A 27,477-nucleotide genomic window follows, 5' to 3' on the forward strand; every position below is an offset into this window, starting at 1 on the left:
ATGTACACTCTCACGATGTGACTCACACCACATGGAAAGAGGCCCTCCGACCTCTCAATTCACCTTCATGAGAATCCAGAGAGATTCCTGCTTCCTTCCACTTCATCAAGGCATCATGTTTTGATGAGAGGACTCAAAGGACTAAAATAACATAGAGTCTGCATCTCAAATAGCCCCCTATTCCCTATAAAGTGTGCTACTTTTGACCAGAGACCTATGGGGTCCTCTCATCAAAAAATAAGTATAGCCAATAGTGGGACTAGAGCCGCTACCTGCCACACCCACCTCTCCTGCCTGTCAACGGGAAACACTGAGTCCCCCTGAAGTGGACGGAATCCCACATGATGTTAATCCCAGTATAACCAGTATACCCATTATAGCATCAACAAATATCCTTGTGCCCTTCTTTTTCCATATTTCAAAATATTCTCAACTGCTAAACAAATAACCAAATGCTCCTGGCGTCTTCCATTCGGGGAGAAATAAGTTCCATCCGAGTTATATTGAGGATGAAAACCTCACATGGTCTTCAAATAAGTGTTTCAATATGTTTTTTCAATGTTCAGTCTGAAATCCCTCAGACATATGGTAATCATGAGTAGTAGAGTTGTATATAGATAGTGGCTGCCAAATGCTAAAAGTTGCCGATTTGGAATAATAGAATTTTACTCAAATCTGCTCTGTCAACATAAGCGGTGGGCTTGGGAATTGATTAGTTGGCCAAGACAAGTCATACTGTAGCTTTTCCAGGTTATAGGATGTTGTACCTGGATCCCATCACCCTGGCCAGGCTTATCATTTTAATAATAATAAACATATTGGTTGTTGTTATGCTATGATTGAAGCATGATATACCTGGAAGTGAAGGATGATGGTCCATATCAGGCCCAGGGTCAGCTTGGGGTTTCCATCGGCAATGTCATCATTCCTGATGTTGACCAGTTTAACCTGTCACAAAGGGGACACAAGTATGTACAAGCATCTTAAAGAAAATTGTCCCTCTAGATTAAGTTATATCTAAATGGTTATCTAATGAATTATAAGGTATTGGGAATGTTAGTTTACATTATGAGAATCAGTTCAAAGTGAAAAAAATATGTTAAAAAACACTGAGGGTACAAAACATTAGCATATCTGCTCTTTTCATGACATAGACTGACCAGGTGAATCCAGGTCAAAGCTATGTCACCTGTTAAATCAACTTCCGTATAGATGCAGGGAAGGACACAGGTTAAAGAAGGATTTTTAAGCCTTAAAATAAAAGACACGGATTGCACCATTCAGAGGGCAAGACACAATATTTAAGTGCCTTTGAACGGGGTATGTTAGTAGGTGCTAGGCACATCGGTATGAGTGTGTCAAGAACTGCAATGTTGCTGTTTTTTTCACGCTCCAAAGTGTCCTGTGTGTATCAAGAATGTCACACCACCCAAAGGGCATCCAGCCAGCTTGACACAACTGTGGGAAGCATTGGAGTCAACATTGACCAGCATCCCTGTGGAATGCTTTCGACACCTTGTAGAGTCCATGTCCTGAAGAACATAGGCTGTTCTGATGGCAAAATGGGGAGCACTCAGCGTTAGGAAGGTGTTCCTAGTGTTTTGAAGACTCAGTGTTGATTGACGCAATTAATCATCACATTGTACCTGTCTGTGTTTGAGGAAGTCCAGTCCGATCTGTACATTCTGCAGTTTGTGGAAGCGCATGCGCCCCTTCTCCCTGGGCTGTGAGAAGAGAACAAACTTTAGAGGGAGAAGAGACCGCACATACAATACCAATAGGGCAAGGAAGAGAAGGCCCCATGACTGCAGGCAAAGTATTTCAGATTGAGAAAACATTTTATATGGATAACAAGCAGCAGTCATGGTCCTATATAATCAACCACACTGAATGGACATTACAGAACAGTTCATAACAGAGCAAATGGAATGACACCAAATACCTGGAAACCATGTGTTTGATGTATTTGATACCATCCCATCTATTCCGCTCCAGTCATTACCAAAAGCCAGTTTTCCCCAATTCGGGTACCACCAACTTCCTGTGATGGACATTGAATTTGAGATTTGAATCCAAATTTCATTGAGTTGTGGTCAGAGATGAACACAGTATCTCATGACTGTCCAGTACCCCCTTCATTTTACACCTGGCTTTACATGGCGCTATTGAAAAGCATTGTAATAAGATCCAGAGGCATGAACATTCTAAGGAAAATGGGTGAAGATGAGAATGTTAAACCTGGACCACGTGCTACTGGATTCTTCCAATCATCAATCACTTCCATGTTCAATGCATCGATCTAAACATTACAAATTTTAAAAATGACATGAAAGCTACCCTTTAGCCTAGGAGTTGGACCCTGAGAAAAACTACAATTATTTTTGCAGATAAATGACACCTAAATTACATTATTATCCATTTGATCTACAACACAATCCATTCTTACCAAGCAGATACCCGAAGTTAACCAGAGGTGCTAAGAGACTTTATGCTTCTTAATCTCTAGATAATGGTCAAGTGTGCAGGAGACCTGCATATTTGGTCCACCATTACATGCATCGGTACAGCAAGTCACAAGCTCTCAGTCAACCACAAGCTCAACTAGCGTACAGGTCGATCTCTTATTGGCTTGCAGTATCACTCTGGCTTCTGTTTACAGTAAGTTGGGTCAAATGAACGGACGCCTGCATCTCTTTCTCAGAACTCAGACTAATACGCAAAGACTTGGAGGGAGGGCACAGACGAAACTAGAAGACTGAACATGAAATGATCTAGGGCTGAAACTGAAGGAAATATCCCAGCTTTATTCATAATGTTTTTTATACAACGGGTGGGTCTAATCCTGAATGCTGGGTGGTTAAAACCGCATTCTAGCCGGTGTCAATTCCACAAGTTACCACCAGCTAAATCTATGAAGTTAAAATGCATATTTACTCTGTTCCTTCACAATCTACTGTCTCATCAGTCCAGCCAGACAATTTATAAACTTGATCTCCACTATAGAAAAACATTTAGACATTCTCACATTTATTTTAGACTAACATTTAGTTTTCAACAGCAGAGATTTGTTTAAACCTTGCTGTCTGTCTCTCTGAAATTTGCAACCTTGTTTCAATATTCAAAATCGATCTTCAGCTGTCCCATAGTAATGAACGAAAGCACATATTTCTTTGCCAGGCAATATCACGCCTCATTAGCTCATTGTTATGGATGTATCCAAATAAATGTCACTAGAAAACATGCAAATGCAGCTACTTTTCTGTTATTCTGGCTAGATAGCAAGCAAGGGATCAGAACATTGGAACATTTAGAATGAACCACATAGATACAGAACAAAAAGACTGAACGACTGGGTCGCGTCTCTGGCTACCGAACCGATAGAACGAATGACCAGTCGGCTTGGGTAGCAACCCTAGAATAGAATTGTGTCGGGACTATATCTAGTTGAAGGATGAAATAGTGTGAATAAATTAATCAAAATAATGTGTTTAATGAAAATATGTCAATCATCATGAATATGTTGGTAACCAGTTGTATACAAGTGATAATGTCTCCGAAGCCAGTGTTTGGAGGATATATTGACTTGTCTCAGGCCTAACGACACCCGTGCCAATATATTCTACAAACACCAACTTCTCAGGCATTATAACTTAAATAAGTAAACAAGAAACCTTCTCCACCCACATAGCTTATCACAGCACAATGACTAGGGACTACCAGTCATTTACCACACAATATCCCAAAATCGAACACAAAAAGGACAATCTCATATCTTCATTCCCTACTCAGTGATGCTCAGCTCAACCTTTTTGCAGAGTAGGGTTGGATTTCTTCTTGCAGTTGGGTTTCTGTGTTGCATCCCAAATGGCACCCTGTTCCCTACATAGTGTACCACTTTTGACCAGGGCCCATAGGGAAAGTATTCAGACCCCTTGACTTTTTCCACATTTTGTTATGTTACAGCCTTATTCTAAAGAGCATAAATAAATAAATAAAAATCCTCATTAATCTACACACAATATCAGATAATGACAAAGCAAAAATAGTTTTACAATTTTTATTTACCCCTTCTCCCCAATTTTGTGATATCCAATTGGTAGTTACAGTCTTGTCTCATCGCTGCAACTCCCGTTCAGACTCTGGAGAGGCGAAGGTCAAGAGCTGTGCGTCCTCCGAAACACAACCCAACCAACCTGCACTGCTTCTTGACACAATGTCCACATAACCCGGAAGCCAGCCACACCAACGTGTCGGAGGAAACTACGGACACCTGGCGACCGTGTCAGCTTGCGCCCTGCCCGGCCAAACACAGAAGTCGCTAGTGCGTGATGGGACAAGGACATCCCTGCCGGCCAAACCCTCCCCTAACCCGGACAATGCTGGGCCAATTGTGCACCGCCCGATGAGTCTCCGGTTGCGGCCGGCTGCGACAGAGCCTGGACTCCAACCCAGAATCTCTAGTGGCACAGCTAGCACTGGGATGCAGAGCCTTAGACCACTGAGCCACTTGGGAGGCCCCAATTTTAAAATATGAAACAAAAATACCAGATGCATCCTGTTTCCATTGATCATCCTTGAGACGTTTCGCACAACTTGATTGTGCATGTCAGAGCAAAAAACAAGCCATGAGGTTGAAGGAATTGTCCGTAGAGCTCAGGGACATTATTGTGTCGAGGCACAGATCTGGGAAAAGGTACCAGAACATTTCTGCAGCTTTGAAGGTCCCCAAGAATACAGTGGCCTCCATAATTCTTAAATGGAAGTAGTTTGGAATCACCAAGACTCTTCCTAGAGCTGGCTGCCTGGCCAAACTGAGTAATCGGGGGAGATGGGCGATGGTCACTCTAACAGAGCTCCAGAGTTCCTCTGTGGAGATGGGAGAACCTTCCAGAAGGACAACCAAAGCTGCAGCACTCCATCAATCAGTCCTTTGTGGTAGAGTGGCCAGACGGAAGCCACTCCACAGTAAAAGGTACATGACAGCCCACTTGGGGTTTGCCAAAAGGCAACTAAAGGACTCTCAGACCGTGAGAAACAAGATTCTCTGATCTGATGAAACCAAGATTCAACTCTTTGGCCTGAATGCCAAGTGTCACGTCTGGAGGAAACCTGGCACCATCCCTATGGTGAAGCATGGTGGTGACAGCATCATGCTGTTTTTTTAGCGGCAGGGACTGAGAGACTAGCCAGGATCGAGGGAAAGATGAACGGAGCAAAGTACAGAGAGATCCTTGATGAAAACCTGCTCCAGAGGGCTCAGGACCTCAGACTGGGGTGAAAGTTCACCTTCCAACAGGACAATAACCCTAAGCACACAGCCAAGACAACACAGGAACGGCTTCAGGACAAGTCTCAGAATGTCCTTGAGTGGCCCAGCCAGAGCCCGAACTTGAACCTGATCTAACATCTCTGGAGAGACCTGAAAATAGCTGTGCAACAACGCTCCCCATCCAACCTGACAGAGCTTGGGAGGATCTGCAGAGAAGAATGGGAGAAACTCCCCAAATACATGTGTGCCAAGCTTAGCATCATCGTAGCATCATACCCAAGAAGACTCGAGGCTGTAATCTCTGATAAAGTAAAGGGTCTGAATACTTATGTAAATGTGATATTTCATGTATTTTTTATTAAATTACTAAAAATGTGTAAAAACCTGTTTTTGCTTTGTCATTATGGGGTACTGTGTGTAGATTTAGTAGGGGGATAAAACGATGTAATCAACTTTAGAATAAGGCTGTAACATAACATGTGGAAAACGTCAAGGGGTCTGAATACTTTCCGAATGCACTGTATGTAGGGAATAGGGCGCCACTTGGGACACAGTCCTAGTCTCTACAAGCTCGTCGACAAATGGAAAAAGAGGACTACGTTGCATACACAGAGAGGGCAAGACAAGGAGGTGACATCAACATGCACAACCCGGCAGCCACCTGGAGGAGTGACACATGCCACGCCTGAGAAGGCACTACGCAGTCCACACCCACTCACCAACCGCAAGTTCCTGGCAATGTCACGCTCCCTCGGCTACCACAGCAAGATCATCACAAGAGAAGAGGCAAAGGAAAAGGGGGCAAAGGTTAGGGCAAGACAGGAATTAGAAAAGGAAAAACAGGGGTCAAACAAGTGCAAAGGCAGAGAAATAGAGAGAGTGAGAGAGAGAGAAAGAGCGAGAGCGAGCGACAGAAAAAGACACGAAAATTATGAAATAAGTGTTAAATTAATGCTATGAGATATTATTTCCAAAAACACCTTCAAATCAGTACTATGTACAGGCTAAATCAAATTGTGAGGAATTCTTAAACATGTAGTGTATTGTTCGTGGACCACATACTGTATCTCTGCAGGTTTTAACACGAGGCTAGGTTGTTTATTACATGTGACGTCGAGGAAAGATTACAAAATATATAATGCATAATCATGATTCTTTATAAACTCAGCAAAAAAAGAACTAAGGCAGGTCCTAACCAGACATCACGGTCAACAACGTCGCCTATGGGCACAAACCCACCGTCGCTGGACTAGACAGGACTGGCAAAAAGTGCTCTTCACTGACGAGTCGCGGTATTGTCTCACCAGGGGTGATGGTGGAATTCGCGTTTATCGGCGAAGGAATGAGTGTTACACCGAGGCCTGTACTCTGGAGCGGGTTCGATTTGGAGGTGGAGGGTCCGTCATGGTCTGGGGCGGTGTGTCACAGCATCATCGGACTGAGCTTGTTGTCATTTTGCAGGCAATCTCAACGCTGTGCGTTACAGGAAAGACATCCTCCTCCCTCATCCCCCTTCCTGCAGGCTCATCCTGACATGACCCTCCAGCATGACAATGCCACCAGCCATACTGCTCGTTCTATGTGTGATTTCCTACACGACAGGAATGTCAGTGTTCTGCCATGGTCAACGAAGAGCATGGATCTCAATCCCATTGAGCATGTCTGGGACCTGTTGGATCGGAGGGTGAGGGCTAGGGCCATTCCCTCAGAAATGTCCGGGAACTTGCAGGTGCCTTGGTGGAAGAGTGGGGTAACATCATACAGCAAGTATTGGCAAATCTGGTGCAGTCCATGAGGAGGAGATGCACTGCAGTACTTAATGCAACTGGTGGCCACACCAGATACTGACTGTTACTTTTTTGACCTCCCCTTTGTTCAGGGACACATTATTCAATTTCTGTTAGTCACATGTCTGTGGAACTTGTTCAGTTTGTCTCAGTTGTTGAATCTTGTTATGTGCATACAAATATTTACACATGTTAAATTTGCTGAAAATAAAATGCAGTTGACAGTGAGAGGAGGTTTCTTTTTTTGCTGAGTATACAGCATCATGACAGATAAAAAAAAGATAGTATAATGGACTGAAAAGTAGGATGGGGAAAAGGGACAGAAGGAAAGGAGAGTTTGGGAATGAAGGTTGGATAGGTTGTAGCAGAAGCAGAGGTCCTTCTCCTTCCAGTCAGAGCACAAAGGTCATAGGGACTCACCAGTGTCTCTCCAGAGAGCACCTCCAGCAGGGAGATGAGGTTGTGTCCATCTCTGAGGTCCTCGTACAGATCAGTGATATGCCGCTGGGCCTGGGGAGGGGAGAGGTCAAGAGAGACAGTTTGAGACTATTCACAGAGATGCACAATGGGTTCATTACACTTGAAGTTAAGGTATTTTCTCTGTATTCAATACACTGATCAGCTATGAGGAATGAATCATGTACTGTAAATACTCATGATCCAACAAGACCAGTGCTCAGAAAAGCTCTGTTTGTGAAGGAATTAACACTGTTCCTGAGAATTGAATCTGGGATTATGGGCCAATTTTCAGTAAACCACATTCGCAATCACCACTTTGACAGACTGGAGTGGCCATAGTATTTATAATTAAAGAAACCTCTAGTAATGCTATAGTATCTCTGTCAGTATATCTTGATTGTAATCATACTCCACTACTCACACACGGCAAAATGATCACACAAAAAAAATTACAAAAATTAAATAAAATTGTATTTGTCACATGCGCCAAATACAACAGCATTACAGTGAAATGTAATTACTTACAAGCCCTTAATCAACATTGCTTTAAGAAGTTAAGAAAAATAAATGTTAAGTAAAAAAGAGAAAAAAATTAATTACAAATAATTAAACAGCAGCAGTAAAATAACAATAGCGAGGCTATATACACGCAAGGGGTACCGGTACAGAGTCAATGTGCTAAGGCAACGGTTAGTCAAGGTAATTAAGGTAATATGTACATGTAGGTAGAGTAAAAGTGACTATGCATAGATAATAAACAGAGAGTAGCAGCAGTGTAGAAGAAAAGTCTAGGTAGTCCTTGGATTAGCTGTTCAGGAGTCTTATGGCCTGGGGGTAGAAGCTGTTAAGAAGCCTTTTGGACCTAGACTTGGCATTCCGGTACCGCTTGCCGTGTGGTAAGCGGCGGCAGCGTAGCCTAGTGGTTAGAGCGTTGGACTAGTAACCGAAAGGTTGCAAGATCGAATCCTGAGCTGACACAGGTACAAATCTGTCATTCTGCCCCTGAACAAGGCAGTTAACCCAGCTAGGCCGTCATTGAAAATAAGAATTTGTTCTTAACTGACTTGCCTAGTAAAATAAAAGAGAACAGTCTAAAAATCAAATTTTATTTGTCACATACACATACACATGGTTAGCAGATGTTAATGCGAGTGTAGCGAAATGCTTGTGCTTCTAGTTCCGACAATGCAGTAATAACCAACAAGTAATCTAGCTAACAATTCCAAAACTACTACCTTACAAGTGTAAGGGGATAAAGAATATATGAATGAGTGATGGTACAGAGCGGCATAGGCAAGATACAGTAGATGGTATTGAGTGCAGTATATACATATGAGATGAGTATGTAAACAAAGTGGCATAGTTAAAGTGGCTAGTGATACATGTATTACATAAAGATGCAGTAGATGATATAGAGTACAGTATATACATATACATATGAGATGAATAATGTAGGGTATGTAAACATTATATTAGGTAGCATTGTTTAAAGTGGCTAGTGATACATCATTTCCCAACAATTCCCATTATTAAAGTGGCTGGAGTTGAGTCAGTGTGTTGGCAGCAGCCACTCAATGTTAGTGGTGGCTGTTTAACAGTCTGATGGCCTTGAGATAGAAGCTGTTTTTCAGTCTCTCGGTCCCAGCTTTGATGCACCTGTACTGACCTCGCCTTCTGGACAATAGCGGGGTGAACAGGCAGTGGCTCGGGTGGTTGTTGTCCTTGATGATCTTTATGGCCTTCCTGTGACATCGGGTGGTGTAGGTGTCCTGGAGGACAGGTAGTTTGTCCCCGGTGATGCGTTGTGCAGACCTCACTACCCTCTGGAGAGCCTTACGGTTGTGGGCGGAGCAGTTGTCGTACCAGGCGGTGATACAGCCCGACAGGATGCTCTTGATTGTGCATCTGTAGAAGTTTGTGAGTGCTTTTGGTGACAAGCCGAATTTCTTCAGCCTCCTGAGGTTGAAGAGACGCTGCTGCGCCTTCTTCACGATGCTGTCTGTGTGGGTGGACCAATTCAGTTTGTCTGTGATGTGTAAGCCGAGGAACTTAAAACTTACTACCCTCTCCACTACTGTTCCATCAATGTGGATCGGGGGGTGTTCCCTCTGCTGTTTCCTGAAGTCCACAATCATCTCCTTAGTTTTGTTGACGTTGAGTGTGAGGTTATTTTCCTGACACCACACTCCGAGGGCCCTCACCTCCTCCCTGTAGGCCGTCTTGTCGTTGTTGGTAATCAAGCCTACCACTGTTGTGTCGTCCGCAAACTTGATGATTGAGTTGGAGGCGTGCGTGGCCACGCAGTCATGGGTGAACAGGGAGTACAGGAGAGGGCTCAGAACGCACACTTGTGGGGCCCCAGTGTTGAGGATCAGTGGGGTGGAAATGTTGTTGCCTACCCTCACCACCTGGGGGCGGCCCGTCAGGAAGTCCAGTACCCAGTTGCACAGGGCGGGGTCGAGACCCAGGGTCTCGAGCTTGATGACGAGCTTGGAGGGCACTATGGTGTTAAATGCCGAGCTGTAGTCGATGAACAGCATTCTCACATAGGTATTCCTCTTGTCCAGATGGGTTAGGGCAGTGTGCAGTGTGGTTGAGATTGCATCGTCTATGGACCTATTTGGGCGGTAAGCAAATTGGAGTGGGTCTAGGGTGTCAGGTAGGGTGGAGGTGATATGGTCCTTGACTAGTCTCTCAAAGCACTTAATGATGACGAAAGTGAGTGCTACGGGGCGGTAGTCGTTTAGCTCAGTTACCTTAGCTTTCTTGGGAAAAGGAACAATGGTGGCCCTCTTGAAGCATGTGGGAACAACAGACTGGGATAGGGATTGATTGAATATGTCCGTAAACACATCAGCCAGCTGGTCTGCGCATGCTCTGAGGGCGCGGCTGGGGATGCCGTCTGGGCCTGCAGCCTTGCGAGGGTTGACACGTTTAAATGTTTTCCTCACGTCGGCTGCAGTGAAGGAGAGTCCGCATGTTTTAGTTGCGGACCGTGTCAGTGGCACTGTATTGTCCTCAAAGCGGGCAAAAAGTAATTTAGTCTGCCTGGGAGCAAGACATCCTGGTCCGTGATGGGGCTGGTTTTCTTTTTGTAATCCGTGATTGACTGTAAACCCTGCCACATACCTCTTGTGTCTGAGCCGTTGAATTGAGATTCTACTTTGTCTCTATACTAACGCTTAACTTGTTTGATTGCCTTGTGGAGGGAATAGTTACACTGTTTGTATTCGGTCATGTTTCCGGTCACCTTGCCCTGATTAAAAGCAGTGGTTCGGGCTTTCAGTTTCACGCGAATGCTGCCATCAATCCACGGTTTCTGGTTTGGGAATGTTTTAATCGTTGCTATGGGAACGACATCTTCAACGCACGTTCTAATGAACTCGCTCACCGAATCAGCGTATTCGTCAATGTTGTTGTCTGACGCAATACGAAACATATCCCAGTCCACGTGATGGAAGCAGTCTTGGAGTGTGGAATCAGATTAGTCGGACCAGCGTTGAACAGACCTCAGCGCGGGAGCTTCTTGTTTTAGTTTCTGTCTGTAGGCAAGGATCAAGTCGTGGTCAGCTTTTCCGAAAGGAGGGCGGGGCAGGGCCTTATATGCATCGCGGAAGTTAGAATAGCAGTGATCCAAGGTTTTTCCAGCCCTGGTTGTGCAATCGATATGCTGAATAAATTTAGGGAGTCTTGCTTTCAGATTAGCCTTGTTAAAATCTCCAGCTACAATGAATGCAGCCTTCGGATAAATGGATTCCAGTTTGCAAAGAGTAAAATAAAGTTTGTTTAGAGCCATCGATGTGTCTGCTTGGGGGGGAATATATACGGCTGTGATTATAATCGAAGAGAATTCCCTTGGTAGATAATGCGGTTGACATTTGATTGTGAGGAATTCTAAATCAGGTGAACAGAAGGACTTGAGTACCTGTATGTTGTTATGATCACACCACGTCACGTTAACCATGAAGCATACGCCCCCGCCCCTCTTCTTACCAGAAAGATGTTTGTTTCTGTCTGCGCGATGCATGGAGAAACCAGTTGGCTGCACCGACTCCGATAGCGTCTCTCCAGTGAGCCATGTTTCCGTGAATCAAAGAACGTTACAGTCTCTGATGTCCCTCTGGAATGCTACCCTTGCTCGGATTTCATCAACCTTGTTGTAAAGAGACTGGACATTGGTGAGAAGAATGCTAGGGAGTGGTGCGCGATGTGCCCGTCTCCGGAGTCTGACCAGAAGACCGCTCCGTTTCCCTCTATTTCGACGTCTTTGTTTTGGGTCGCAGGCTGGGATCCATTCCGTTGTCCTGGGTGAAAGGCAGAACACAGGATCCGCTTCGCGAAAGTCATATTCTTGGTCGTACTGATGGTGAGTTGACGCTGCTCTTATGTTCAGTAGTTCTTCTCGACTGTATGTAATGAAACCTAAGATGACCTGGGGTACCAATGTAAGAAATAACACATAAAAAAACTAAAAACTGCATAGTTTCCTAGGAACGCAAAGCGAGGTGGCCATCTCTGTCGGCGCCGGAAGTACAGTACTGGGGTGGCTGGAGTCTTGGACAATTTTTATGGCAGTCCTTTGACACCACCTGGTATCAAGGTACTGGGTGGCAGGAAGCTTGGCCCCAGTGATGTACTGGGCCGTACGCACTACTCTCTGCAGTGCCTTGCGGTCGGAGGCAGAGCAGTTGCCATACCAGGCAGTGATGCAACCAGTCAGGATGCCCTCGAAAGTGCAGCTGTAGAACCGTTTGAGGATCTGAGGACCCATGCCGGATATTTTCAGTTTTCTGAGGGGGAATAGATTTTGTCGTGCCCTCTTCATGACTGTCTTAGTGTGTTTGGACCATGATAGTTTGTTGGTGATGTGGACACCAAGGAACTTGAAGCTCTCAACCTGCTCAGTCCTCCTTATCCTGTAGTCCACAATCATCTCCTTTGTCCTCCTCTTAAAGATAGGGCTGATTGCTGCCCCCTTTGGGGTGATTGGGTGCCCATAGTAAACAGAAAATAAATCTGTCAAAAATTGCTAATATATGCATATAAAAATTATTATTGAATAGAAAACACTTTAAAGCTTCTAAAACCGTTTAAATTATGTCTCTATGTAAAGCAGAACTCTCAGGGCACTCATTCTCCCAAACTCTCTCTTGTCATCATAAAAGTTGGCCCAACTTTGACGTCATCGCCCCCACCCTTCCCAAGCACTTACAGTCCTGGGAACAGTTTCTATCTCTTCAGCGTGATGTCTGCTTTCAATGGGGCTTCTCATTGCGAGAATCGCGCGCTCACGAGGGTTTTGGCGAGCCGAAACCTTGCGGTCACGCGAGAAAACAGGCTACTCTCATGCGCGCTCTGTCTTTGTTCCAAGATTGATTAAACGACTCGTGTGTTTCTCTTCGTCCTGAGAATTGCTGTGAAGCTAGATAACATGCTAATGCTGTGTTCTGAACATAGTTTTACAAGTTTAGTCGACATATAATATGTAATTTCGACGTTTTGGTGCGCACCCACTTGACTTTTGGCTGCATTTCAACCGAAATGTGTCGTGTTTGATCACCGAAAGACACAGACTTCCAAACTAAAGCTGTTTTTGGTAAGTATAAACCCTTCCAGGTCTACTGATGGAAGAACAGCAAAGGTAAGGGAATATTTATGTGTTTATTATGGGTTTCTGTGGACTCCGAAGTAGAGGAGCCAAAATGCTAATTCCTGAGCGCCGACTCATATTATAGCCTAGTGAACGAAATCTGTAACGTTAAAAATAAAAGTAACACAGCGATTGCATTTAGAAGAAGTGTATCTTTCTATACATATGTAGAACATGCATATTTAGTCTAAGTTTATGTTGTGTATTCCATGTTAGCTGACGGCATATGGCGGAGCTATCGTCATTTCTCCGGACATTTGAGTAGCATTTTTTTGAACATGCCGTCATTGTAAACAGATTTATGGATATATATAGCATATTATTGAAAAAAAAAAATGTACTGTGTAACATGTTATATTACTGTCATCTGATGAAGATTTCAAAAGGTTAGTGCAATTATTTTTCTTTTAATCCTGCGTTTGGTGATTGCATATTTTGTGGAATTTAGCTATGGAAATTAGCTAGGTCTTCGGTGTGTCTTCGGTGGTGGTTTGACATAAATATGTGCTATGTTTTCGCCGTAAAACATTTTAGAAATCTGACTTGCTGGCTAGATAAACAAGTTGTTTATCTTTCATTTGAGCTATTGGACTTGTTAATGTGTGGAGGTTAAATATTTTTAAGAATATTTTTTGCGTTCCATGCGCCACATTCCAGCTGACGGTGGGAGGGCTGGTTCCCAATTGGGACTCAACATCCTCAATTCTCATCGTTGACGGTGATCATCATTGTGTCATCGGCAAACTTGATGATGGTGTTGGAGTCGTGCCTGGCCATGCAGTCATGAGTGAATGGGGAATACAGGAGGGGACTGAGCACGCACCCCTGAGGGGCCCCCGTGTTTAGGATCAGTGTGGCGGATGTGTTGCTACCAACCCTTACCACCTGGGGGCGGCCCGTCAGGAAGTCCAGGATCCAGTTGCAGAGGGAGGTGTTTATTCCCAGGGTCCTTAGCTTAGTGATGAGCTTTGAGGGCACTATGGTGTTGAACACTGAGCTGTATTCAATGAATAGCGTTCTCACATAGGTGTTCCTTTTGTTCAGGTGGGGAAAAGGGCAGTGTTGATTGCAATAGAGATTGCATCATCTGTGGATCTGTTGGTGCGGTATGCAAATTGGAGTGGGTCTAGGGTTTCTGGGATAATGGTGTTGATGTGAGCCCTGACCAGCTTTTCAAGGGACTTCATGGCTACAGACGTGAGTGCTACAGGTCAGTAATGATTTAGGCAGGTTACCTTAATGTTCTTGGGCACAGGGACTATGGTGGTCTGCTTGAAACATGTTGGTAATACAGACACCGTCAGGGACAGGTTGAAAATATCAGTGAAGATGCACGTCTTGGTAATCCGTCTGGCCCTGCGGCCTTAAGAATGTTGACCTGTTTAAAGGTCTTACTCACATTGGCTACGGCGAGTGTGATCACCCAGTTGTCCGAAACAGCTGATGCGCTCATGCATGTTTCAGTGTTACTTGCCTCGAAGCAAGCATAGAAGTAATTTAGCTCGTCTGGTAGGCTCTTGTCACTGGGCAGCCAGTGGTTGTGCTTCGCTTTGTAGCCTGTAATAGTTTGCAAGCCCTGCCACATCTGATGCGCATCGGAGCTGATGTAGTACGATTCAATCTTAGTCCTGTGTTAACACTTTGCCTGTTTGATGGTTCATCGGATGATAGTGGGATTTCTTATAAGCTTCCTGGTTAGAGTCCTGCTCCTTGAAAGCGGCAGCTCTGCCCTTTAGCTCAGTGCGGATGTTGCTTGTAATCCATGGTTTCCGGTTGGAGTATGTACATCCAGTCACTGTGCGGATGACGTCATCGATGCACTTATTGATGAAGCCAGTGACTGATGTGGTGTACTCCTCAATGCCATTGGAAGAATCCCAGAACATATTCCGGTCTGTGCTTGCAAAACAGTCCTGTAGCTCAGCATCTGCTTCATCTGCCCACTCTCTTATTGACTGAGTTACTGGTGCTTCCTGCTTTAGTTTTTGCTAGTAAGCAGGAAACAGGAGGATAGATTTATGGTCAGATTTGCCAAATGGAGGCCGAAGGAGAGCTTTGTACACTTTTCAGTGTGTGGAGTAAATGTGGTCTTGAGGTTTTTTTTTTTTTTACCTCTGGTTGCACTTTTAACATACTGGTAGAAATTAGGTAAAATGGATTTAAGTTTCCCTGCATTAAAGTTCCCGGCCACTTGGAACGCCGCCTCTGGATGAGCGTTGTCCTGTTTGCTTATGGCCGTATACAGCTCATTGAGTGCGGTCTTAGTGCCAGCACCGGTTTGTGGTTGTAAATAGACAGCTACGAAGAATATAGATACACTCTCTTGGTAAATAGTGTGGTCTACAGCTTATCATGAGATACTCTACCTTAGGCTAGCAAAACCTCGAGGCTTCCTTAGATTTCGTGCACCAGCTGTTTTTTGTTTGTTGCAAATATAGTGTGTGCTAAGCTGGCATCAAGGCAAAGGTTGGCTATTTGAAGAATCTCAAATATATTTTGATTTGCTTAACAATTGTTTGGGTACTATATGATTCCATATGTGTTATTTTATAGTTTTGATGTCTGTGCTGTTAGCACTGAGGCGGTGTGCCCTAGTAGGAAGTCGACTGTGTGCAGCTCACCCTGCACTAACATGAAAATATCTAATTTTGCTAAGGTTCCCAGCAAAGCAATGAAAACAACCAAACATCCAGGAAAAGTCCTCAAAATAGCCCACGTTAACATACAGTGCCTTGCGAAAGTATTCGGCCCCCTTGAACTTTGCGACCTTTTGCCACATTTCAGGCTTCAAACATAAAGATATAAAACTGTATTTTTTTGTGAAGAATCAACAACAAGTGGGACACAATCATGAAGTTGAACGACATTTATTGGATATTTCAAACTTTTTTAACAAATCAAAAACTGAAAAATTGGGCGTGCAAAATTATTCAGCCCCCTTAAGTTAATACTTTGTAGCGCCACCTTTTGCTGCGATTACAGCTGTAAGTCGCTTGGGGTATGTCTCTATCAGTTTTGCACATCGAGAGACTGAAATTTTTTCCCATTCCTCCTTGCAAAACAGCTCGAGCTCAGTGAGGTTGGATGGAGAGCATTTGTGAACAGCAGTTTTCAATTCTTTCCACAGATTCTCGATTGGATTCAGGTCTGGACTTTGACTTGGCCATTCTAACACCTGGATATGTTTATTTTTGAACCATTCCATTGTAGATTTTGCTTTATGTTTTGGATCATTGTCTTGTTGGAAGACAAATCTCCGTCCCAGTCTCAGGTCTTTTGCAGACTCCATCAGGTTTTCTTCCAGAATGGTCCTGTATTTGGCTCCATCCATCTTCCCATCAATTTTAACCATCTTCCCTGTCCCTGCTGAAGAAAAGCAGGCCCAAACCATGATGCTGCCACCACCACGTTTGACAGTGGGGATGGTGTGTTCAGGGTGATGAGCTGTGGTGCTTTTACGCCAAACATAACGTTTTGCATTGTTGCCAAAAAGTTCAATTTTGGTTTCATCTGACCAGAGCACCTTCTTCCACATGTTTGGTATGTCTCCCAGGTGGCTTGTGGAAAACTTTAAATGACACTTTTTATGGATATCTTTAAGAAATGGCTTTCTTCTTGCCACTCTTCCATAAAGGCCAGATTTGTGCAATATACGACTGATTGTTGTCCTATGGACAGAGTCTCCCACCTCAGCTGTAGATCTCTGCAGTTCATCCAGAGTGATTATGGGCCTCTTGGCTGCATCTCTGATCAGTCTTCTCCTTGTATGAGCTGAAAGTTTAGAGGGACGGCCAGGTCTTGGTAGATTTGCAGTGGTCTGATACTCCTTCCATTTCAATATTATCGCTTGCACAGTGCTCCTTGGGATGTTTAAAGCTTGGGAAATCTTTTTGTATCCAAATCCGGCTTTAAACTTCTTCACAACAGTATCTCGGACCTGCCTGGTGTGTTCCTTGTTCTTCATGATGCTCTCTGCGCTTTTAACGGACCTCTGAGACTATCACAGTGCAGGTGCATTTATACGGAGACTTGATTACACACAGGTGGATTGTATTTATCATCATTAGTCATTTAGGTCAACATTGGATCATTCAGAGATCCTCACTGAACTTCTGGAGAGAGTTTTCTGCACTGAAAGTAAAGGGGCTGAATAATTTTGCACGCCCAATTTTTCAGTTTTTGATTTGTTAAAAAAGTTTGAAATATCCAATAAATGTCGTTCAACTTCATGATTGTGTCCCACTTGTTGTTGATTCTTCACAAAAAAATACAGTTTTATATCTTTATGTTTGAAGCCTGAAATGTGGCAAAAGGTTGCAAAGTTCAAGGGGGCCGAATACTTTCGCAAGGCACTGTGTATCGCTTAAGAAACAAGGTTCATGAAATGTTTAACTTGCTAATAACAGATGACATTCATATTCTGACTATCTCTGAAACTCACTTAGACTATACCTTTGATGGTACAGTGGTAGCAATACAGGGTTATGTCATTTATACAGAAAAGACAGGAATGCCAGTGGTGGAGGTGTTGCTGTTAATATTCAGAACACTTGTGTTCTGCTTGATAATGTATGTGATATCAACAGAGGGGTATATTTTCTGGGTGATTTAAATATTAACTGGCTTTCATCAAGCTGCCCACTCAAGAAAAAGCTTCAAACTGTAACCAGTGACTGCAACCTGGTTCAGGTTATCAGTCATCCTACCAGGGTAGTTACAAAACAGTACAGGAATTAAATCATCAACATGTATTGATCTGATCTTTATAATTGACGCAGAAATGTTCTTGAAAGCATATATCCAGATCCATTGGATATAGTGATCACAATAAAGTAGCCATATCTAGAAAAACCAAAGTTCCAAAGGCTGGGCCTAATAGAGTGTATAAGAGGTCATACAATACGTTTTGTATCGATTCCTATGTTGTTGATATAAATAATTTTTGTTGGTCCGTGGTGTGTAATGAGGAGCAAACAGATGTTGTACTTGAAACATTTATGAAATGAATTATCACAGTTACGAATAAGCATGCACCCATTAAGAAAATGACTGTAAAAACGTACATTTCTGTGGCTTGATGAGGAAATGAAAAATGGTATGGTTGAGTGGGATGAGGCAAAAGGAATGTCAATGGTGAAGGCTTGGTGAATGGCGCCGAAGGAGATGGCTGCTGTTTTACGATCCCGTAAACAATTGTGCTATCCCAGAAACCCTAGATCCACTCCAATTTGCATATTGCTCCAACAGTTCCACAGATGATGCCATCTCTATTGCACTCCACACTGCCCTTTCACACCTGGACAAAAGGAACACCTATGTGAGAATGCTATTCCTTGACTACACTTCAGAGTTTAACAACATAGTGCCCTCAAAGCTCATCACTAAGCTAAGGACCCTGGGACTACACACCTCCCTCTTCAACTGGATCCCGGACTTCCTGACGGACCGCCCCCAGGTGGTAAGGGTAGCTAACAACACATCTGCCACGCTGATCCTCAACACGGGGGTCCTTCAGGGTGCGTGCTCAGTCCCCTCCTGTACTCCCTGTTCACTCATGACTGCATGGCCAGGCACGACTTCAACACCATCATCGAGTTTGCAGATGACACAACAGTGGTAGGCCTGATCACCAACAACGATAAGACATCCTATAGGCAGGAGGTCAGAGGGCCTCCTCTGTGGGGGCACAGGAAAACAACCTTTCCCTCAACGTTATCAAGACAAACGAGATGATAGTGGACTACAGGAAAGGAGGGCTGAGCATGCCCCCATTCTCATCGATGGGGCTGTAGTGGAGCAGGTTAAGAGCTTCAAGTTTCTCAGTGTCCACATCACCTACAAACTATCATGGGCCAAAGACAGTCGTGAAGAGGGTACAACAAAGCCTATTCCCGCTCAGGAGACTGAAAATATTTGGCATGGGTCCTCAGATTCTCAGAAGGTTCTACAGCTGCACCATCAAGAGCATATTGACTGGTTGCATCACTGCCTGGTATGGCAACTTCTCGGCCTCCGACTGCAAGGCACTGCAGAGGGTAGTGCGTACGGCCCAGTACATTACTGGGGCCAAGGTTCCTGTCATCCAGGACCTCTATACCAGGCTGTGTCAGAGTAAGAACGAAATTTGTCATTTTGTCATTTTGAATTCCGTAAAGTGAGTGTGGAAGAGGTGAAAAAATTATTGTTGTATACAAATAATGACAAGCCACCTGGGTCTGACAAATTGGATGGAAAATTAATGAGGATAATAGTGGATGATATTTCCACTCCTATTTGCCATATCTTAAATTTAAGTCTACTAGAAAGTGTGTCCTCAGGCCTGGAGGGAAGAAAAATTAATGTCGCACTTCCACATCTGTGATGAAAGGTGACAGAGCTAGAGCGGTGTTTGTCAGACCCTGAGACATCCCAAAAATCGGTCTTCTCATAACAACGTTTGTAGCATCCAAACGGTTTGACCTAGAAACTAATGTGAACCCAATGTGGAAAGAGGAGATGGAACATGATGGTGTTCTCAAATTTGCTCTACGAACCCCACAAGTGTTACGGGACTCGTCTGAAGGTAAACCAGTACCGGTTTCAAAAAAATAATGGAAATATGAAGGCAGGTTTGTGCCCACACAAAAAAAAGGGATAAATATGTTTAAAAATGCACTACCGTTCAAAAGTTTGGGGTCACTTAGAAACTTTTTTTTGTCCATTAAAATAACATCAAATTGATCAGAAATACAGTGTAGACATTGTTAATGTTGTAAATGACTATTGTTGCTGGAAACGGCTGTTTTTTAATAATGGAATATCTACATAGGCATACAGAGGCCCATTATCAGCAACCATCACTCCTATGTTTAAATTGCATGTTTTGTTAGCTAATCCAAGTTTATCATTTTAAAAGGCTAATTGATCATTAGAAAACCCCTTTTCAATTACATTAGCACATAATCCCTGTTGTGCTCAGGGATAGGCGTCACGTAATATTAAATATTCATGAACATCTTATATAATTTAAAAGCTTAAATTCGTGTTAATCGAACTGCGCTGTCCGATTTAGAATAGGCTTTACAGCGATGGCATACCATGCGATTGTCTGAGGACAGTGCCCCACATCAACATATTTTTCAACCAGCACAGGCTTCACAAAATCACAAATAGCGATTAAATAAATCACTTACTTCTTAAAATCTTTCTTTGTTTGCAATCCCAAGGGTCCCAGCTACAACATGAATGGTCGGTTTGTTAGATAAAATCTGTCTTTATATCCCACAAAGTCAGTTTAATTGGCGCCATTGATTTCAGTAATCCACTCGTTCAACATGCAGACAAAGGAGTCCAAAAAGCTACGACTAAACTTCGTCCAAACAAGTCAAACAACATTTCTATTTAATCCTCAGGTATCCTAAAATGTAAATAAACTATAATATTTCATACGGAAAGTAATATGTTCAATAGGAAAGTAAAATTAGTAAGTGAGCGTCCTCTTCTACATGCGCCGAAAGACTGATATTGTCCTGGTGCTCTCTTCACCAAAACTCCAAATTCTTGCTTGGTTTTCAAAAAACAAGCCTGAAACCTTGAATAAAGACTGTTTACATCTAGTGGAAGCCACAGGAATTGCAATCTAGGAGCCGGAATTACATAGGACCCATAGCTTTCCATTGTAAAAGCCTGGGACTGAAAAAAATAAAATAAAATCTGGTTGGTTTTTCTTTGGATTTTCAACTGCCAAATCAATTCTGTTATAGTCTTCGACATTATTTTAACAGTTTTCGAAACTTCAAAGTGTTTTCAACTATATGCATATCCTGGCTTCTGGGCCTGAGTAACAGGTCCATCAGGCCCTGATGTACTTTGGGCACATCAGTCAGGTGGAAATTCAGAGAACTAGAACTTATCCATAACACATTTTAAAGAAGCAGTAAAACTGGCCTTCTTTAGACTAGTGGAGTATCTGGAGCATCGGCATTTGTGGGTTCGATTACAGGCTCAAAATAGCCAGAAACAAAAACTTTTTTCTGAAACTCGTCAGTCTATTCTTGTTCTGAGAAAGGAAGGCTATTCCATGCGAGAAATTGCAAAGACACTGAAGATCTCGTACAACGCTGTATACCATGGTTGCTGATAATGGGCCTCTGTAAGCCTACGTAGATATTCCATTAAAAATCAGTCATTTCCAGCTACAATAGTCATTTACAACATTAACAATGTCTACACTGTATTTCTGATCAATTTAATGTTATTTTAATTGACAATTTTTTTTGTTTTTCTTTCAAAAACAAGGACATTTCTAAGTGACCCCAAACTTTTGAACAGTAGTTTATATATATTTCCTGAGCTTTCTGATATCTCAAATAGGACAAACACTTCAAAACCTTGTTTCTTATTATTTATTTTTTGACTGTAATTTTTTTGCCATTCATGAATGTGTTATTCAGTGTGTTTCTCTGGACTATAGTAGTAAATGCCAAATTCAATATTTGATCAAATATATATTATTTATTTAATTCCTAAATGGGTCCTAAAAATCCAAATCAAATGGCTAAATGATCCATAGTATGACCATGTTTGTCACGCTCTGACCGTAGATTGCTTTGTATGTTTCTATTTTTTGTTTGGTCAGGGTGTGATGTGGGTGGGCATTCTATGTTTGTATGTCTATGTTTTGTATTTCTATGTTTTGGCCATGTATGGTTCTCAATCAGAGACAGCTGTCTTTCGTTGTCTCTGATTGAGAACCAACAGTGTTTTCCCACTGTTAGTTGTGGGTGGTTATTTTCTGTTTAGTGTTGGTTGCACCTTGCATAACTGTTTCGGCTATTCTTTTTGTATTCAGTCAGTTCATTATATTAAAGATGAACACGTACCCCGCTGCATTTTGGTCCAATGACTCCTCTTCTTATTCTGACGAAAGCCGTGACAGAACCACCCACCACAAACGGACCAAGCAGCGGGGTAACAGGGAGCAGATGTTGATGGACTCATGGACATGGGAGGAGATATTGGACGGCAATGGACACTGGAGACAGGCTGGGGAATATTGCCGCCCCAAAGAAGAACTGGAGGCAGCTAAAGCTGAGCGGCGGCGATATGAGGTAACGAGAGGCAGACCCAATTTTTTTTTTTACAATTCCATATGTCCATTTTTACTTTTTGCAAAAAAGTAGTGTGTAGTTCCAGTAGTTGGCTACATATTGAGCGATTTCAGTGCCAACAGAAAATGTATTTGAGTTCCACAATTTCTTATTTCTATTAGGATATTGACTTTCAATATAATATTTGTATTTGTAATGCACACATTTAATCATTGAATTCATAAATTAACTTGTATTTCATGATTTGAAACTGAATTGAGTGAATATTGCATTACATTTTCAAATTCAATTTAACCTTTTCACAGGTACCAACAAACGGGTGTGATCCTTCTACAGTGGTCCCTGTGATTTAGAATGCTTATTCAGAACGTCCAGTTTCGATTGACACAACAGTCAGCATTTGAGCTAGCCAAATAGTTTTTTCACAAACATTTTGCACAAACACAGTCCTTACAAAGTTATGTCCAGAATGTGACCAGTTTATTTTGAATGCAGACATTTACAGAAGTAGCTACAGCATAACACAATCATCCAAACTGGAAAATGTAGGCTAAATATGTCTTAGCGCTAACTGAGTAAAGTTTGATGTAATACAAGAGGTCATATTTTTATAATTCTCGGCTGACAGAAACTACAATATAAATTAGCTAATAGCAATTACTATTTATAATTAATCACATCACGGGTGAGCTCACCACTGATCTAAATTATTGAGTAAAACACTTTCTAGAAATCTAAAATAATACGATGATGGTTACTTTGTGCGCGCTGCCATGTTTTTTTTCTCGCATCAGCCAAAGATAATAAGAGGAGTCAAGATGAGTTTGGTCTGTTCATAGTATGCATGTTGAAGGGGGTGTATGTATGGTCTACACCCGTTCACATCCCATCATTCAAGTTTGTGAGTGAACCCTCCCTCATGTCATTTTGTTATAACATCTTTGGTCTGATAGATATTTACTTGTCAACAAACATGTCTCCAAAAAATAGCTGGAATTAGCTTAGCTCATCATAATCAGTACAACCTTCAAAAAAGTAGCTGGTGGGAGACATCGTAGAGGAGACCAATTGCTATGCCTTGGAGCTACAGGAGAAGAGGGAGACAGGAGTGAGGGGGAAACTTGCTAAATTGGTGACAACCACAATTAGTGAAATGTACACCTTCCTGGTGACTGTCCTCATGGGACACATTCTTTTGGAGAGATTGGAAACCCAAATTGGTCTACACGGACAAGTTCTGGCCTGGTTTAGATCTTATCTGTCGGAAAGGTATCAGTTTGTCTCTGTGAATGGTTTGTCCTCTGACAAATCAACTGTAAATTTCGGTGTTCCTCAAGGTTCCATTTTAGGACCACTATTGTTTTAACTATATATTTTACATCTTGGGGATGTCATTCGAAAACATAATGTTAACTTTCACTGCTATGCGGATGACACACAGCTGTACATTTCAATGAAACATGGTGAAGCCCCAAAATTGCCCTCGCTAGAAGCATGTGTTTCAGACATAAGGAAGTGGATGGCTGCAAACTTTCTTTGAAACCCGGACAAAACAGAGATGCTTGTTCTAGGTCCCAAGAAACAAAGAGATTTTCTGTTGAATCTGACAATCGATCTTAATGGTTGTATAGTCGTCTCAAATAAAACTGTGAAGGACCTCGGCGTTACTCTGGACCCTGATCTCTCTTTTGACGAACATATCAAGACTGTTTCAAGGAAAGCTTTTTTCCATCTATGTAACATTGCAAAAATCAGAAACTTTCTGTCCAAAAATGATGCAGAAAAATTAATCCATGCTTTTGTCACTTCTAGGTTAGACTACTGCAATGCTCTACTTTCCGGCTACCCGGATAAAGCACGAAATAAACTTCAGTTAGTGCTAAATACGGCTGCTAGAATCCTGACTAGAACCAAAAAATTTGATCATATTATTCCAGTGCTAGCCTCCCTACACTGGCTTCCTGTCAAGGCAAGGGCTGATTTCAAGGTTTTACTGCTAACCCACAAAGCATTACATGGGCTTGCTCCTACCTATCTCTCTGATTTGGTCCTGCCATACATACCTACACGTACGCTTCGGACACGTACGCAGGCCTCCTTATTGTCCTTGGATTTCAAAGCAAACAGCTGGAGGCAGGGCTTTCTCCTATAGAGTTCCATTTTTATGGAACGGTCTGCCTACCCATGTGAGAGACGCAAACTCGGTCTCAACCTTTAAGTCTTTACTGAAGACTCATCTCTTCAGTGGGTCATATGATTGAGTGTAGTCTGGCCCAGGAGTGTGAAGGTCAACGGAAAGGCTCTGGAGCAACGAACCGCCCTTGCTGTCTCTGCCTGTCCAGTTCCCCTCTTTCCACTGGGATTCTCTGTCTCTAACCCTATTACAGGGGCTGAATCACTGGCTTACTAGGGCTCTTTCATACCGTCCCTAGGAGGGGTGCGTCACTTGAGTGGGTTGAGTCACTGATGTGATCTTCCTGTCTGGGTTGGTGCCCCCCCTTGGGTTGTGCCGTGGCGGAGATCTTTGTGGGCTATACTCGGCCTTGTCTCAGGATGGTAAGTTGGTGGTTGAAGATATCCCTCTAGTGGTGTGGGGGCTGTGCTTTGGCAAAGTGGGTGGGGTTATATCCTTCCTGTTTGGCCCTGTCTGGGGGTGTCCTCGGATGGGGCCACAGTGTCTCCTGACCCCTCCTGTCTCAGCCTCCAGTATTTATGCTGCAGTAGTTTGTGTCAGGGGGCTAGGGTCAGTTTGTTATATCTGGAGTACTTCTCCTGTCCTATCTGGTGTCCTGTGTGAATTTAAGTATGCTGTCTCTAATTCTCTCTTTCTCTCTCTCGGAGGACCTGAGCCCTAGGACCATGCCTCAGGACTACCTGACATGACTCCTTGCTGTCCCCAGTCCACCTGGCTGTGCTGCTGCTCCAGTTTCAACTGTTCTGCCTTATTATTATTATTGGACCATGCTGGTCATTTATGAACATTTGAACATCTTGGCCATGTTCTGTTAATCTCCACCCGGCACAGCCAGAAGAGGACTGGCCACCCCACATAGTCTGGTTCCTCTCTAGGTTTCTTCCTAAGTTTTGGCCTTTCTAGGGGGGTTTTCCTAGCCACCATGCTTCTACACCTGCATTGCTTGCTGTTTGGGGTTTTAGGCTGGGTTTCTGGACAGCACTTTGAGATATCAGCTGATGTATGAAGGGCTATATAAATTAATTTGATTTAATGGGAATAGTAAAGAAGAACTCTCTGAGAAAATACTGGAAACAGATCTTATGTTTGTAACCCACTTCTTGCCACCCTCTTTTCCCCAAGACCACTTCCTGCGATGCCTGCAATTCATCAACAATGCTACTGCCAACCACAAAATAAGAAAGGTTCTTACCAGCCTGACATCAGCATTTGGCTGGTATGTCCTTGTATGTCTTTGTGCCATACAAGGAAGGACCTATGCATCGATGAGTCCCTGATGTTATGGAAGGGTAGACTGGCGTCCATCAAATATATTCCCTCCAGAGTCACAGGTTTGGGGTCAAGTTCATTGTTATGTGTGACATGAAGCCAGGTCATTATAGCCTTCACAGGGTCCACCACTGACATCCAACATTATTAGGGGCTTGGGGTGTCCGTGTCCATGTTGATGACTAGTAGTAGTAGTTTAATTAAATGATAATAAATAAACTGGGGTGCACATTGTTATCACATCAATTCAGGCAAGTGTTGAACCAGCGCAACTGTAGATCCGAGTCATTGTAGCCATTTCTTAACTCTTTTTGAACTGCACTGTTGGTTATTGTCTTGTTAGTAAGCATTTCACGGTAAAGTCTACACCTGTTGTATTTGGAGCATGTGACAAATACAGTTTGATTTGAGTCCAGTGGCAACACTGTAAATGATTTCACGCTTGCCTGCTTAGCGAGTACTGCTTCCCCCTGATTCTGCTGATATGGAGACTCAAACTCAGGTCTTCTGCCACGAACACACGTGTGTTAGTTTCAAGTCTCCGGCAAGGATAGTCATTATAAGGTCAACACAAAATCTGGGGAGCGGCCAGCTGAGTATAAGACTGTATCATCTGCATATAAATGGATTAGAGAGCTTCCTACTGCCTGAGCTATGTTGTTGATGTAAATTCAGAAGAGCGTGGGGACTAGGATCAAGCCTTGGTGTACTCCCTTGGTGACAGGCAGTGGCTGAGACAGCGGGTGTCCTGACATTATACACTGCACTCTTTGAGAGGTAGTTAGCAAACCAGGCCAAAGACCTCTCAGAGAGACCAATACTCCTTAGCCGGCCCACAAGAATGGAATGGTCTACCGCAGTGGTTCCCAAACTTTTTATAGTCCCGTACCCCTTCAAACATTCAACCTCCAGCTGCGTACCCTCAAATGTTGTTTTTTGCTATAAGAATGAGTGTGTTTTTGTCACAACTCGGCTCATGCGAAGTGACAGAGAGCTCTTATAGGAACAGGGCACAAATAATAATATAATAATCAATAATTTTGCTCTTTATTTAGCCATCTTGCATATAAAACCTTATTTGTTCATAAAAAGGTTAATGAGAAGGCTGTGCTTGAAAGGATGCACTTAACTCTGCAATGTTGGGTTATATTGGAGAGAGTCTCAGTCTTAAATAATTTTCCACACACAGTCTGTGCCTGTGTTCAGTTTTCATGCTAGTGAGGACCGAGAATCCACACATACAGTGGGGAGAACAAGTATTTGATACACTGCCGATTTTGCAGGTTTTCCTACTTACAAAGCATGTAGAGGTCTGTAATTTTTATCATAGGTACACTTCAACTGTGAGAGACGGAATATGAAACAAAAATCCAGAAAATCACATTGTATGATTTGCACTTTAATGCATGACATAAGTATTTGATCACCTACCAACCAGTAAGAATTCCGGCTCTCACAGACCTGTTAGTTTTTCTTTAAGAAGCCCTCCTGTTCTCCACTCGTTACCTGTATAAAAGACACCTGTCCACACACTCAATCAAACAGACTCCAACCTCTCCACAATGGCCAAGACCAGAGAGCTGTGTAAGGACATCAGGGATAAAATTGTAGACCTGCACAAGGCTGGGCTGGGCTACAGGACAATAGGCAAGCAGCTTGGTGAGAAGGCAACAATTATTAGAAAATGGAAGAAGTTCAAGATGACGGTCAATCACCCTCAGTCTGGGGCTCCATGCAAGATCTCACCTCGTGGGGCATCA

General features: G+C 43.0%; 1 protein-coding gene across 1 annotated transcript in view; it reads right to left on the bottom strand.

Moving 5' to 3' along the window:
* LOC112230035 (plectin) overlaps positions 1-27,477 on the bottom strand; it is a 97,945-nt gene that overhangs the window by 50,934 nt on the left and 19,534 nt on the right. Inside the window, exons 3-5 of the mRNA XM_024396263.2 lie at positions 7,477-7,566; positions 1,647-1,724; positions 856-948 (exon numbers count right to left, since the gene is read on the bottom strand). Coding sequence (XP_024252031.1) covers positions 856-948; positions 1,647-1,724; positions 7,477-7,566 — 261 coding nt within the window. The remainder of the gene's footprint in view (positions 1-855; positions 949-1,646; positions 1,725-7,476; positions 7,567-27,477) is intronic.

This window comes from Oncorhynchus tshawytscha, linkage group LG31, assembly GCF_018296145.1.
Source record: "Oncorhynchus tshawytscha isolate Ot180627B linkage group LG31, Otsh_v2.0, whole genome shotgun sequence".
Taxonomy (NCBI): Eukaryota; Metazoa; Chordata; class Actinopteri; order Salmoniformes; family Salmonidae; genus Oncorhynchus; species Oncorhynchus tshawytscha.